The 16,057-nt window shown below is 30.3% G+C and overlaps 2 protein-coding genes and 1 long non-coding RNA gene across 3 annotated transcripts; all 3 read right to left on the bottom strand.

Annotated features, from left to right (window-relative positions):
* Positions 1–7,685: 7,685 nt before the first annotated feature.
* On the bottom strand, positions 7,686–8,544 carry LOC133804837 (uncharacterized). Its single transcript, XR_009878656.1, has 2 exons — positions 8,405–8,544; positions 7,686–8,314 (listed from the first exon to the last, which is right to left on the bottom strand). It is a non-coding gene; the product is annotated as an uncharacterized LOC133804837 (long non-coding RNA).
* A 73-nt stretch (positions 8,545–8,617) lies between these two features.
* Positions 8,618–9,225, bottom strand: LOC133806600 (uncharacterized). Its single transcript, XM_062244688.1, has 2 exons — positions 8,716–9,225; positions 8,618–8,623 (listed from the first exon to the last, which is right to left on the bottom strand). Exons 1-2 carry the CDS (start codon positions 9,223–9,225, stop codon positions 8,618–8,620), a joined length of 516 nt encoding a protein of 171 aa, XP_062100672.1.
* Positions 9,226–9,343: 118 nt separating this feature from the next.
* LOC133803931 (L10-interacting MYB domain-containing protein-like) lies at positions 9,344–10,496 on the bottom strand. The gene is made up of 2 exons (XM_062242075.1): positions 10,137–10,496; positions 9,344–10,050 (listed from the first exon to the last, which is right to left on the bottom strand). Exons 1-2 carry the CDS (start codon positions 10,479–10,481, stop codon positions 9,538–9,540), a joined length of 858 nt encoding a protein of 285 aa, XP_062098059.1. The 5' UTR covers positions 10,482–10,496; the 3' UTR covers positions 9,344–9,537.
* Positions 10,497–16,057: the final 5,561 nt, after the last annotated feature.

Here is a 16,057-nt window from a genome sequence, read left to right as displayed (position 1 = left end):
GCTGCTGTATATTGTTAATGTGATTTTCTAATCAAATAAGCAAATCTGATAAGCTGTCTAATCTATTTCGTCAAATATGACTAAACAAGTAGAGGAATTTACATGAAATATGGGAAAATTTAATAAAATTTGATACATATGACTTTTTTTTGTGTGTGCATCTTTTATGGCATTTTTTGTTGTTTTCCTTTTTTATGGGTTTTGTTTTCCCATATTTATCAAAATATTTGTTCTGTATCCCATATTTTTTTGTATAAGTTTATTTATTCTAAAAAGAACAAATCTAAAAAAAAGAACCAATTGTCTTGGTACCTGGTTACTTAGTCAGGTATGAAAACAAAATCAAATATATACAAAAGAATCTAAATAAACCATTATTGTAACTGGTTACAACTAGGTCTAAAAAAAAACAGATATGAATAAAATGAATTAGGTGTCATGGTACCTGGTTACTTAAACAGATTTGGAAGAAAAAAAAAATCAAGAAAAATGAAATATGCAGTACAAAAAAGATTAAGAAAGACAGAAGAAGAAGAAGAAGAAGAAAGAAAAAAAACTAATCAGCTAGCCTAAGCTTTCATATGTTAAAAGTACCCTAAAATATTCAACCACCTAGCTTCTTATACTACCCTAGTCTACACTAAATAATAGCAGTCAACTTTTCTTAAGTACATTTCTTATATCAAAATCAAATATGAAGTCAAGTACCTAGTTACTTAAACAGATTTAAAAAGAAGAAAAAAAACCCAGAAAAATCAAATATGAAGTCAAGTACCTGGTTACTTAAACAGGTTTAGAAAGAAAAAAAAAACCCAGAAAAATCAAATATAAAGTCAAGTACCTGGTTACTTAAACAGATTCAGAAAAAAAAAACCCAGAAAAAATCAAATATGAAGTCAAGTACCTGGTTACTTAAACAGATTTAGAAAGAAAAAAAAACCCAGAAAAATCAAATATGAAGTTCAAAATCAGATGTGAAAAAGAAGAAAAAGAATAAAACTAGATTTGAAGAAAGAAAAAGAAGAATAAGAAAGACCGAATAAGAAGAAGAAGAAGAAGAAGAAGAAGAAGAAGAAGAAGAGTCAGTTCGTCGTCGTCGTCCGAGGCAACGGCGGAGGTAGCATCACTGGAAGAAATCTGAGGAGAGATCGTGAGGAAGAAAATAAGAAATGAAGAAGAAATGGGGAGGAGAAAGAAAGAAATGAGATGAAGAGAGAGAGAGAGATCGTGAGGAGAGAAGAGAAAATAAGATATGGTAATTTATTTACCATATTTTAAACTTTTTTTCCAAAACTTACCATATTTGTACAATTATTTTTTTTCCCATAAATTTAGAAACTATATATATTTTTCCCATAGTTATGTGAACTTCTCAAACAAGTATTTCCAATATATCAATTGGGCTATTGAAATCTGGATTTCAACTCGATGTAGTGTATTACAGCATGTATTGGGATCTATAAAAGGATTGTCAACTTTATACAATTTAGATGATATATGTTATCCCCATTTTCTCCTGGAACACGTGGCATGATATAAGGAAAAATTACATGTCACACTGTAATTTAAAAAAAAAATGTTTTATACAGTATATTATATTAATTACAAAAATACGGTTCTTCCCAACTGTATATATGTTGACCATTCTTTTCTCTGTGTGGTTGATGCATAATTTCAAACTAAATCATAATTATATATTTATATCCATACGCTTTGACTATAAGAGATAATATATATAAAAATTATTCTCTCTCACTGATCTCTTTTTAATTTTTTTTTGTTGCTTTTTTGTTTTCATTCTTAATGAGAATTCAGGTGTACCAAATAATATAATAATAAAAGTAATAATAATTATAGCTACTACCTTCAATAAAGTAGATTGATTTATTTTTATTTAAAATGAATATATTTATTAATGTTAAAATAAATATTTATACAATTACTCAAAATAAATAAATATTTATACAAGTTAATATCGAATTAATTGAAATTAAACTTAAATTTATAAATCTTTGTAACGATCATGTTAAATCAATTTATAAATATTTATGTAAATGATAGTTACAAAAATAAATTTTTTGGTTGTGAAATTAGTTTTGTAAATTGTTGTTATAAAAATGTAAAACTTGTTTAAAAAAATATTGTATTTCACCATTATATATATTTAATAAAGTGTTTTTAGAAATAATGAATATCTTAAATTTATATTTTTAAGTTATATAGCATAAATATGAAGGTTCTTGTAATTTTTTGGTACAATATTGTAACAATATGGAAAAATATAATATTTTTATGTATATTTTGGTTATGATTTCTTAACTATAAAATATTTTCGTAAATGTTAGTTACAATTTCTTTTAAAAAAAATATATGTTACTTGTTTAATGCAATTTAACATTTTATCTTAGTTTTATATATTTTTGTATGCTATATGTTAATTAAATTCACAACTTACTTTTAAAAATATTAGTCACAAATATAAAATTTTTTAGTTATAAAATTAGTTATGTAAACCATTGTTACAAAAAAAAAAAAAAAAAATAGCAACGAATTATTTTGTAAATATTGTCTACAAAAATGTAAAACTTGTTTACAAATATGTAAAACTTAGTTATATATTAGTAAATGTTGTTTACAAAAATATTTTTATTTAACTGGTTTACGTATCTGTAACACATGTTTACGAATTTGTAACGGCTATTAACAAAAAAAGTTGTATTTCACTGTTACTCCGTATTTACGCTTTTGCCACTCCGTGTTTTTCATAAAAATTCCGTATTTTTGTAATCTACCGTATTTTTCATATATTTTTTAAATGTTAATGTATTTTTGTAAATTTCCCATTATATAATGGGTCTGGGGGCTCTCACGTGGAGATTAAAGGCCTAGCCCAAGTTCAATGGACAGGGAGGACGGGAGGCCTAGTGGCCCAAACATCAGTGAGCCCAAGACTGTTCAGTGGGCGCCACCATAACGAGGTAATCGGTACCCAGGTTCCGATTCCATGGCATCATCCGGAATGTGAATAAGGGTGAGGCTCAACCGTTTGAATGAATTGAGACATCGGTAAATAAACCCGAGATCTGGAAAACGAACCTGGACATTAGTAAATGAATCTGGACCTGGCACACGGGGTTGGCAGGATTGAACTTTCCTAACTCTGACACATTCCCGAGAAACACGGAGTTTGGTCTCCCCAACTAACCTGAAGAAGAGGTTACATACGGAATGTACGCTGATACTGGGGGAACAGTACTACCTCTACTTTGACAGATCCTGTCCCCAGTATCTCCTTAGAAGCCCATGCGCACCAGACTGAAGTTGTGTACTATTGTCAGTTGTACAACGTGGCTATGCTCAAGCCGGCCCAATGGGCCCTGATTAAAGTGTATTATTTTGCAAAGTTCTTAATATTAAGCCTCCATTAGCGAGTAACCATGATTATACTCCTATTGGGCCCGGATTAGTCCGGCCCAAGTCCATTACACCAAACTGCCTATAAATAAGACCAATTGTGCATTATAGAGGGGATCGCCAAATTTTCTCTGGTAAGCAATTACTCTGCTCAAACATGCAGAAAACCCAATTGCTAAATCTCTCTAAGGTCTAATACAATAGAGTCGTGGGCACCAAATACCATCCGCCCACGTATAAGTCTTCTCTGGTTCATCCTGCGTCGACAACAAGCCATTTTCTCTGATTCTTTATGTCGTTGTGGGTTTAATAGTATTAGGTATAATTACAATGAATTGTATATCCTATGGAATATATGTATGGTTATATTTATTAATATATGTGGATATATTAGCTTGACTTTTATATGGGTACTCTCCAATTGGGAGAGAGATTGTCCAGATTTAAAAGGGAAATTTGACTTTTTATGCTTAATGAGGGGTTATAAATCAAAAAAATGCTAGGCACTTAAATCATTTCAAAAAAATGCTAATTCTTTTGACAATACCCAAAATACCCCTCTCATAATTTTTCTCATCCCTTCCTCTTCCCTCTTCCCTCTCTCTTCCTCAACACATTCCTCTCAACTCCCTCTCTAGAAAAAAAAAATCATGGGTAAGATAAAATATCATAGAAATCAATGTAATGGCAAGTATTCCTCACTTAGGACACTAAAATACTACATTTCGAACAGATCTGGACATGATTTTTGGGTTTTTATTGCAATTTTTTTTTTCAGATTTGAAACTTTGAAATCTGCAGAAAATCGACGTGGTTCGATGGTGCTCGATGCCAGCTCGATGGGGCCTTCAAAATCAAGATTTTCATGAAAAAATCGATGTTGCTCGATGGTGATTCGATGGAGGTTCGATGGTGTTCGATGCGATTCTTGCAAGATACGTAATTTTTCACTCGGGTGTTCGTCTGGGGTGATTTTTTGTTTTTTTTGGGTATTTTTTCAAGATCTACACGTTTGAGATGTGTATATACACATTTGGGAAATGTAAATCTTGAAAAAAATGACAAATGCAAAACATACCTCATGTTCAAGATATGCTTTGGTATGTTTTCAAGTTCTAAAGTTTGAAAATATGTATGTGAACATCTAAAACGTGTAGATCTCAAAAAAATACCCAAAATAATAAAAAAAAGCTATCCCAAACGGAAACCCGAGTGAAAAATTATGTCTCTTACAAGAATTGCATCGAACCACCATCGAGAAATCTCAATTTTTTCATGAAAATATTGATTTTGAAGGCCCCATCGAGCTGGTATCGAGCACCATCGAGAAAAGTCAATTTTCTACATATTTCAGAGTTTCAAATCTGAAAAATAACTCAAAAATCATGCCCAACTCGATGGTTGCTTGATGGTGTTTGATGCTACCTCGATGGGGCCTTCAAAATCAATATTTTCATGAAAAAATTGACGTTGCTCGATGGTGGTTCGATAGTTGCTCGACGGTGGTTCGATGGTTGCTCGACGGTGGTTCGATGCAATTCTTGTAAGAGACATAATTTTTCACTCGGGTGTCCGTTTGGGATGATTTTTTTTTTATTTTGGATATTTTTTTGAGATCTACACGTTTGAGATATTCACATACACATTTTCAAAGTTTAGAACTTGAAAACATACCAAAACATATCTTGAACATGAGGTATGTTTTGCATTTGTCATTTTTTTCAAGATTTACATTTCCCAAATGTGTATATACACATCTCAAACGTATAGATTTTGAAAAAATACCCAAAATAAAAAAAATCACCCCAAACGGACACCCGAGTGAAAAATTACGTATCTTGCAAGAATCCCATCGAACACCATCGAATCACCATCGAACCACCATCGAGCAACATCAATTTTTTCATGAAAATCTTGATTTTGAAGGCTCCATCGAGCTGGCATCGAGCACCATCGAACCACGTCGATTTTCTGCAGATTTCAAAGTTTCAGATCTGAAAAAAAATCACAAAAAAAACTCAAAAATCATGCCCAGATTTGTTCGAAATGCAATATTTTAGTGTCCTAAGTAAGGAATACTTGCTATTACATTGGGTTCACTTATATTTTACCTTACCTATGATTTTTTTTCTAGAGAGAGAGTTGAGAGGAATGAGTTGAGGGAGAGAGGAAAAAGAGAAGAGGAAGTTGATGGAAAAATTATGAGAGGGGTATTTTGGGTATTGTCAAAAGATTTGGCATTGTTTTGAAATGATTAGAAATGCTAGAATTTTTTTGATTTAGTATATCTCATTAAGCATAAAAACTCAAATTTCCCATTTAAAAATTGTTGATCTTCTTGATTGGTTCTTCTGTCTGTGGAGTTTATAAGCTTATTTTTCCTTAGCGAATAATTAAGAATTCTTGTACGTGTACTTCTCTAGTTTTCGCATTGATGGAAGGGTGGTTGATTCAAATTTATGCGGCTTTTGAGGGGTTATGGAAGCTGGCTTGGTGTTCGATATACAATGTCTAGGCGAAATGTTGTTGCTTGGAGACTTATGATTGATGGGTATATTTATTTGATTCAAATTGAGGCACTACGATTTTATTCTACTCTGTTTATTGCAAGTTATTTTTTTATTTTTCATGAAGATTATTTGTTTTTTGAATCATTTTGTATTCTAATTTGAGCAAAACCATTTATTTCCAGCTTCTAATTTGAGGGATATCTTATAGAAAAATTGTGTTTGGAGTCTGGGGCTTTCTTTGCTGGGGTGTAGAGTGCGGGTGAGAAGAAAAAAATTCGTTTTCGTTGGATGGGGTTTGAGTCATTTTTCCTTGAATTGAAGTGGGTTATTTGTTTCAAATTTACCATTGTATCTTACTCAGCATTTGTCGGATACATATAAGTTTTAATTCCTTAATTTCATATCCATTTGTTAGGATCATGACTAGTTTTAAATATATGCCATTTGAATCTCAATGTCCACAGAAATTGAGATTTAAATCTCAATTTGCACCTTAACTTATTTAAAACATTTTCGGGTAATAAGATTTACTTTCGTATCAACAAAAATTGTTCACCGAAAGTATATAATATCAATTAAAAAAATGCATCAATTATCTACAAATATGAACTATTTGACAACTTATAACGAGCCAATAAAAAAAGATATCAATGATTCCAAAATAGTAGTTTAATTAATACGATGCTTTCTATTTATCCCACGACAATCCAAGCTATTTCTATTCCACAAATTGAATTACAAGTACTCACTGTTACAAAGTGACTATAAGCAAGTTCTCTCTAATACATTCAACACAACATCATTAGACTGTGCAATAAAAATAAAACTAAAACATGCAAACTAGATCTTCCCACAAAAGTAGCCTTTTCGCAATGTCCCCACATATTTTTATAAGGCTTCAGATATACCATTTCTATATCAATTAATTTGAAGAGCTTTTTCAACTAGCATATCTCTTACTCTGTCAATGATTGACCTCAATATTCTAGATGCAATAATATCAAAACAACCACCATTTCATATTTCCTTATTAGGCAGAGAATACAAGAATCATTAACAATAAAACTTTAATTTCAAGTACAACCATGGCATGAGGAATCAATTTTGAAAAACAATTAGTAAAGAACTAACATAGAAATTAAAAATCAATGATATAATTCATGTCTCATTATCTACATCACCATTAATATACCATTCTATACTACAGTCAAATAATCGCTTAATGCTCTAATGTATCCTAAATTTTTGGTCAAGTCAAAATATGAGAGAACAAAACGTTAATAGGACCAAAATCCATAATACATAACTGTAATAACCAAGTCAAATTTCTCTTCCATTTCTTCTATTCGATTCTTCTTTCTGTTTCCTCACATTTTCGCGAAAAACAAACATAACTCAACATCAATGGTTGTATTTGGTAAAATTTTTGTTTTTAAATTTTTTAAACTCAAAAATAAAAAAATATTTTTGTTTTATGTTTTTTGATTTTTATAAAATAAAAATGTGTTTGATAACCATTTTTGTTTTCTGTTTTTTTAAAATAAAAATAAAAATGTGTTTGGTAACTTTTTATTTTTATTTTTTGTTTAAAAAAATAAAAAATAAAAAACATGTTTGGTAAATATTTTTTTTTGAAATTTATTTTTTATTTTCATTTTCTAAACTAAAAAATAAAAATATTTTTTGTGATCACTATTTATTATTTTAAAATAAAAAATAATAAAATTATAGTAAAAAAATATTATATTAATAATATTCAAATAATCTCAAATTTCAAAACTTAATATCTATCCATGAGATAACACAAAATCAAGAAAGTTTACATAGTAAAATAAAAACATATGAACTGATAATTGTCCAAACTTAAAATAAAGTATTAAACGAGTCATAACAATCAACTAATGTCTTTACTCAATCTCACTATCGTCGACTAGCTCTCCATATATGGTCAGCAATTTCATCACGAACATGAGCCATTTCACATATATGAATTCTAGAAATACTGAACTTTACACTATCAGTCAAAGTTCCATCCGTGCTTTGTAAAGTAGTGGTCTGTACTTCAGAATTTCCTTCACTTCCATCAAAATATACATCTGCTTCTGCATTTGTCCTTATAAAATTATGAATCCCACAGCAAGCAATGACAATGTACTTTTGTATTCTTAGATCATATGAATGCATTTGCTTTAGGATTGGAAAATGGGCCTTCAACACGCCAAAACACCGCTCATTGACATTTCTCAAGGAAGAGTGTCGATAATTGAAAAGCTATTTTTTTCCTATGGCATTAAGATCTGTGTACTGGCCCAAATGACACCTTTCCCCTCGGTATGGCGAAAGAAAACCAGGCATGTTTGTATAGCCAGAATCAACAAGATAATATTTTCCTAATCCAACGATAATTCATGTTAGTTTTTACTTATAGATATTTATATAAAATAATGTCAATCAACATAATAAGTTTGATAAATACTTACCTTGGAGCGGCATTGGAAATCCATAATCTGGGTTTGTGGCACATTCTAGAAGAATCCGTGCATCATTAGCTGATCCTTCCCATCCAGGGACAACGTATGTGAACTTCATGTCAAATGAACATACACACATTACGTTTTGAGTTGTATCCACTTTTCGACCTCTATATGGTATTTGTTCATCAATTGGAACATGCGCAGAAATATGAGTCCCATCTATAGCTCCAACACAATTCTAAAATACAAAATAAATTATTAGATTTTTTTATTGAATATTGAAAGAAAGGAAAAAATAATAATTCAAATTTTTGTACCTTAAAAAATGGATAGTATCTTGGATCGAATCGAATTTCTGGAGGAGTTACACCAAACGAAGGTGGAGTAATTAGTTCTTTGGATAGACGACATATTGCCTTCAAAACCTTCCTAAAATAAAGAGATGTGGTTGAGATGGAGTGCTGAAATCGTTCAGAAACCACACGATGTCGTTCATTATGGCCAATCACAAATAAGAACATAGCCACTTGTTCTTCAACAGACAGATATCGTGAGTTCTTCAATAATTTTTTTTCTTTTAGAACACCACAAAATAGTTTGAAGACATCTTTGTTCATTCTGAACAAATCATAACACCTACTCCAATGCCCGTGCAACACTTCCATAACGTATTCATGGCCTGAAAGAGCTGAATTTCTACAAGGTTGCTTAGATAGATATAATTGATTATATTCCTTGCAAGCAAAATATAGCAAAATCTCTCCAAACTCATCATCTGAATCGTCCAGTAAATTATCCTTGTTGAACAGAGCAACGTTTAAAGACATGTTATCCTGATAGTAGAAAAAACTTTTAAATTTTACATTCAATATATAAAAATATATAAACACTCAAAGTCAAAGTCAAACCATAAAACAAAATAGGCAAAACAAGTCATCCAGTCAATAGCAAAACAAAGTCATCCAGTCAACATCTAACAAGTCATCCAGTCAATAGCTAAACAAAGTCATCCAGTCAATAGCTAATAAAGTCATCCAGTCAATAGCTTAACAAAGTCATCCAGTCAAAAGCTAAACAAAACTAAAGTTAATAGCTAAATAAAGTCATCTTGTTCATAGCTAAACAAAGTCTAAACTTTTTCACTTCAAATTCAGCAACCAATCTATTCTTCTATGCTCTGGCATCTTTAGAAACAATGCTCTGGACACCTCATTCTCAAACTTCTCAATAGCTTTTGCGTATACTTCTCCACTAATTCCATTAATTTGATTAAGAGCTTTAACAGTCTCATCCAATAAGTAATGTGATGCAGATGTTGTCATTGATCTCTCTATCAATTCTGTCTTTCGCTTTGCAGTTTCATTATATGTTGCCAGTGCATCTGCCAAAGCTGATGAGAACTTTGCTCTTTTTACTGATCGAGAGTTCGAAGTGGCTGTTGATTTATCTCTTCTTTTGTTACCATCCTCATCAAAACCACTTTCTTCATTCATAGTAGAAGGACTTATCGACGTTGCATCATCATCATTAGAAGGACTTTGAGTTGAAGGATGAGCATTGGAGCCAGTTGCAGTAGTATCACCAAAGATAGTGCATAATTTCTCATAAAACTTACAACCTTTCTTTCTAAATCTTTTAGCAGACTTATTAATCTACATGAAATGAAATTATATTGATAAAATGTACTAATACCTATCAAAATAAATCAAGCATAAAATCCATTTTAAACAATTTTTACCCGAATAAGTTTATCCCAAACTTCATCTGTCGCACTAACTTCTCCAGTCACTGCATTGTATCCCATACCAGTCTCTTTCAGTAAAGACTTAAAATCCTTATGCTTTTGCGTTAATTGATTGTATTTGTTCCTTAGTTGCATATCACTATAATTTCTTTTTGCTCGTCCACAAAGCTCTTCCTTTATATATTTCCATGATTGCTTGGTAAAGGTTGTGGTATTCTTGTTTCCCTTTAAGACTTCTTCTTCCATAAGTTCAATGAAAATTTCTTCATGCTTTTGAGTCCAAACAGAAGCCTCATCATTATTCTCAATAATAAGAACTTTATTATCAACACCTGCCATCTAAGTAAGACTTAAAGATTCAATAAGAATTCTAAATGCAAATATAAGACTATTCCTAAAAAAACAACCATTTCAAGAACAACAATAAGAAATTAGATTTATGCCATATATTTGCTATCGAAAAACAACACCAGAGACTATTCCTAAATGTAAATGCCCTGATGTACTGATGGAAGTAAATGCCCTATGATATTCTTTTTGGAAAGGGGTGCCACTGTTAAATCTTGACATGTATTCAAAGCATAATGATTTTTCAATAAGCACATAAAAATCAAAAACTAAGTCCTAATAATGTTAAAATAGACTGAATTCATGACACATTAACTCACTAATTAATTTTATTAACCTATTCAGAAAACTTTATTATATAGTTAAGGTTGTACTAGAGCCAGATGACCTAATACTCAAGCCTAAAAGTTACTTGGTATAGAGATTATAAGGCAAGGGAGATTAGGAAGAATGACTCTTACTTAAGCAAGTTATACTGTGACTAGATATAGCTCATGCTCTAATTGTGTTAAGTAGATTTATGTCTAACCCGAGAATGGAGCATTGAAATGTGTTGTGTTTCACAACATCAAGATTCACTCAGCACATAAATCTCATAGAAGCAATATCACAAATACCAAATAGTCACTGAATAAACAAACCAGAAATCAAAGACGGATGCAACAAGGATTTTAATGCTAGTAAAATCATTCCTAACAACACTACCATTGTCAAGACTGAACAAGTAGAAGAAGAGCACCCCCCCTTGTACTGCCTCTGCTCATGCTAACAAATCCACCCCAACTGGGAAAAAGGGCTTCAATCGATCCACAAAGGAATCAGGTACTTCTTCTTAACCCCATCCTTTTTATTGTGTCAGTAGATTTTCTTGTATGGTTGATTAAACTGTGGCACGTAATATTTATATTCTCTTGGTTCAGCTAAACTGAATCAGCATAAAACAAAGAAAACAGCTGCAACACTGGTCAAAAAGCACAAGAGGAACCCTTGTTTCGAATCGAAAATTTCTGATTCTGCATCAAGTAAAGTTTGGGTGGTGAGTCCTTTTTAACCTCTGTTTGTTTGCCATGTTTTTGATCTTATGTCTCTTTGATCTTATCATGTTTGTAACGATAAAGATTCTTCATTCTTGGCTTAATATCCTATTTAAATTGTTAATATATTTATAATTCTTCAATTCTATACATATACATACATGTTAGCTTGTAAAATCTTTTATGACCCGTGCTAGTACTCCCTCTCTCTGAACCCTTCTCCATGAATGGTTTTTCTAAAGAATAGTGTCCTTTACAAATGAACAGTCAATCTCTTTGTTTCTCAAAATATACAAAATATACACACTCTACAATCAAGAATATTGACCCTCTACAATCAAAATATACACACACTCTACAATCAAGAATATTGACCCTCTCACTGTACAAATGAACACTCAATCTCTTTGTTTCTCACTCTAGAATCGTATACCCCCAAAAATGAAAGAGATAAGCCTTAAATATAATACTTGTCCAACTTTTGGAATAAGAAGTTTGACTTTTACAGTTGTCATAATAGTTAGACCTGTCAAAAGGTGATGTTGAGTCATTGTAGAATTAATTCAACAAATTTCACCTCAATTCTTGAAGACTCAACTAGAGCCATATATTTTCTATCTTTGTCCTTACTACTTATTATCCTATACAAGTAATCATGCTCTCTTTTTTTAACAATACAAGACAAAACAATAATGATTCATATACAAGACAAAACATTGGGCCTGTTAGACCATTCAGACAATAAAATGCTTTTTGTGATTAGATAGTGCAAGTAGAAATTACAATTATAATTCTAATTACTGTGCAATATGCAGTGGAAATATATATCGACATTTACTAGCTAGCTAGCTAGTCAACAGAAGAACTGTTATCAACTAATCTGTTTTAGAACTAATGCTAATAAAACTATACTCACTTTAAGTGCATAAAACACAGAGATTGTCTCAACAACAAATTTCTCTTAGCTGAACCAAGCAAGTTTAGATTACAACAAACAACCTTATTGCCCTCAACAAACCCACATAAAACCCACAACACAAAACAAATAACCAGTAGCAAAAACAACTAAACCAAGAAAGTCATGATCATGAGGCAAAACAATCCAAACCCATATCAGAAAAACCAACAAGTTACAGAGACCCGCATACGAATCATCGACCTATAAGCAACAAGTCATGTAAAAGCACAATCCCATTTCTCAATCCATCAAAAAGCATTACAAAACTATTGAGGATTCGAGAATCATTATCAGTCTGAGAATAACACTTAATATGTAGCACAAAACCTAATCCCTAAAAAATAATAAATAGATTCATACCTTATTAGAAAAATTCAACCCTCAGATTCTGATTTAGTCAGTACGCCATTTCTATATGGATCCAAGAACTTTTACAATGCAAATACAAGATATCAAATATTAGAGAGAGAAGATTCTTATTGAGAAATAGATTGAGAAAAAAATAGGTCGTTCATATGATGGAGATGATAAAATGGGGATAAAATGATACATGAAGTAGCCATGAATGATAGTAGAGTAGATATCTGCAACAATGGAGTCTCTGAGGAGAAAGTAGGGTCTGCAACAATGGAGTCTCTGAGGAGAAAGTAGGGTCTGCGATGTGAAGGTTAGAGAAGAAAACTGTTTAAAAAAAATATGAAAGTATAAAAAAGTTATTTTCAAAATTTTCAAAATTTTATTAAAAGTTTAAAAAAATAAGAAACCAAATAAAACTTACCGAACGTATTTTTGCATTATATTTCCAATTTTTTATTTAAAAAAATATAAAATCACTTTTTTAATTATTACCGAACAAGCCCAAAACTTTAAAACTAGTAACTAACAAAAATAGCAATTATTCCAAAACCAAACCAAGAATGACCACATTCGAAAGTACATGCAAGCAAAGACATCATCGATGCCGTCAACTAGCTCGAAAGCTACAGATCTACAAAAATAGATCAAAAGGACAGCGAGATCACACTGCTAAGAGAGTTAAAATCAATACAATAAATAAGAAGAATTAGAGTGTGTTAAAGGCAATGAGTTGAGAAGGAGAGAAGAAAGCTTGAAAGTGTGAGAGTTAGGAAAAATTGTCTTTTAACAATGTTGTCTCTCTGAGATTTTTTTTTTCAAAATAATAATAATAATAATAACCCAAAAGGAAAAATAAATCTAAACAAACATATAAAATGATACAAGAAATCGAACCCAAAAAAATCTATCAAACTAATTCGAATGTTCTCCCACGAACCCATTGAATCAAGCAAACCCGTGAACAGTTTTTGGCGCGATTATTTTTATGACTATATATATTGTAGCTATTTAGAGCATCTTGCAGATTTTTAGAAAATTCCGAATAGTTTACAGTACCGAAAACTAGGTTCAAACATGTTGTTGCACGCTCGACTAAATTTTTTTTTGTGCGTGGAAAACAACATGTTTGAACCTAGTTTTCAGTACTGTAAACTATTTGGAATTTTCTGAAAATTTGCAAGATGCTCTAAATATCTACAATATACACGGTCATAAAAAAAAGTCGCGCTGAAAACTATTCACGGGTCGAGAAACACTGAGAGCCCTACCGGTAGGGCTTAAAGTGAAGCCCCTATAGAAGAATTGTCCTATATATATATTTATATAATAACTTGCAATGCACGTTTGCTTAGTTGTATTTATAGAATCTATTAATTATATTTATTTAATTTGTATCATTGTCATATAAATTTTAAATAAATAAATAATATTATAAATAAAATAATGACATAAACATATTAAATGAAAAATTAAATAAACATATTGTTTATGGTTTTATATATATAATATGATAAACTTTTTAAACATAAATGATAATTTTTTAATAAAAATTAAGATTAAGTATTATGTATTATTATTATTATTATAATAATGATATTTTTATAATATGTAAACTAGTCTTGTATTAAATATCATTATAATAATAATATTTGAATTCATATAATATAATTAGTAAAAAATTTGAATTATATATTATTATCATAATAATATTTTATAATAATTAAATTTATATTAATATAATTATTAAATATCTAGTATTGTATTATATATTATTATAATAATGATATTTTATAACATTTGAATTTGAATTTGAATTTATATTTATATTAATATAATTATTATATATGTAGCCTTATATTAAATATTAATATAATAATGATAATTTATAATATTTAAATTTATATTAATATAATTAATAAATATATATTTTTAATTAGTTTTAAAAGTATATGCCGTTAAATATTTAGAATATTTCGTTAAAGCTAACCAAACAAAGAGTTAAAACTAAGAATTTTTGTTATCTACCCATTATTTTGTATAGAAGATGAAATTTCATTTTTTAGTAATTACAAAATTAATTAAACCATGTAAATTAATTAAGGTGTGGAATGGTAATTAAATGTTGAAACAGATTTTGGATCTGTCGGGATAGAATAAGAGCTTGTCACGACAGAAACTTAACACAATAAAAAGACAGTGCAAAACAATAAAGAACACAACGAATTTTTACAAGGTTCATAAACTATTTCGGATAACCTACTCATTGAGGCCACATCCAGAGAATAAAACCAATAAATAAAGAATCACAAGTACAAAAGTATTGACTTAAACAAAACAAAACTCCCTCTTGAGATTTGCTGCAACTTTGTTGTACTTCTCTTCACTAATTTGATTTTGATTGAAACGCTCAATCCACTTGAACTCCCTTCAATGGCCAGCAAGTGCTTGCATCCTCCAGACGCAAGGCTTGTAAAAATCTTCTCCAAAGACTATAAGAATTGTGTTCAAATTACAACCTGTATTCACTCATGAATTTGGTATAGACTCACCACAAAACTAAACACTCATTTTACTACAAGAACACGTGAATACAATGATTTAGAATACAAACTACGAACCCTCACAAATATTACAATTCACTTATATAACTATACACCAAGGAGTTTCCTTTTTCTCAAGGCCCTAGAAGCTTATTTATATAGACAATTTCGTGCTCAGAAAGCCTTGGAAAGAATCTCCAATAAAAGCAAGAATATTTGAAGATATTCTTAATTAATGAAGATTTGCGATTTTTAGTTGATTCTGATCCGACAGACACAGATTTTACGGGGACAGCTAATACGTGCGTCAGATCAAATTTTTCAAGATAGAAATAAAAATTAATTCCTTCAAAGATTGTATTTCATGAAGTTTATTATCTTGAACAGCATAAAAATCAATATACAAATATTCCATAAATAAATTTGAATAAACACAAAATATTTTCTTTATAAAACCAAGATACAATATTCTTTTTATAAGCATATTGTGAGAATATCAAACTAAATAAAGAATCATTTGCAAACCTTACAAATTAATCCAATATATTAATTCCGAAAATTAATATATTGGATTAATTTTTAAAATAAACACTCATTTTAGTACAAGAACACGTGAATACGATGATTTAGAATACAAACTACGAACCCTCACAAATATTACAATTCACTTATATAACT

Source organism: Humulus lupulus, chromosome X, assembly GCF_963169125.1.
Source record: "Humulus lupulus chromosome X, drHumLupu1.1, whole genome shotgun sequence".
NCBI classification, from domain to species: domain Eukaryota; kingdom Viridiplantae; phylum Streptophyta; class Magnoliopsida; order Rosales; family Cannabaceae; genus Humulus; species Humulus lupulus.
Note: the sequence above shows the minus strand (reverse complement) of the source record. Positions and strands in the feature narration are given on the sequence as shown.

Bases quoted from the DNA above. Each gene is read 5' to 3' on its own strand.
- LOC133806600 (XM_062244688.1), bottom strand. From the start codon at position 9,225: ATGTCTTTAAACGTTGCTCTGTTCAACAAGGATAATTTACTGGACGAT.
- LOC133803931 (XM_062242075.1), bottom strand. From the start codon at position 10,481: ATGGCAGGTGTTGATAATAAAGTTCTTATTATTGAGAATAATGATGAG. The intron at 10,051-10,136 runs GTAAAAATTGTT...CATTTCATGTAG, and splicing joins TTTGGGATAAACTTATTCGG to ATTAATAAGTCTGCTAAAAG.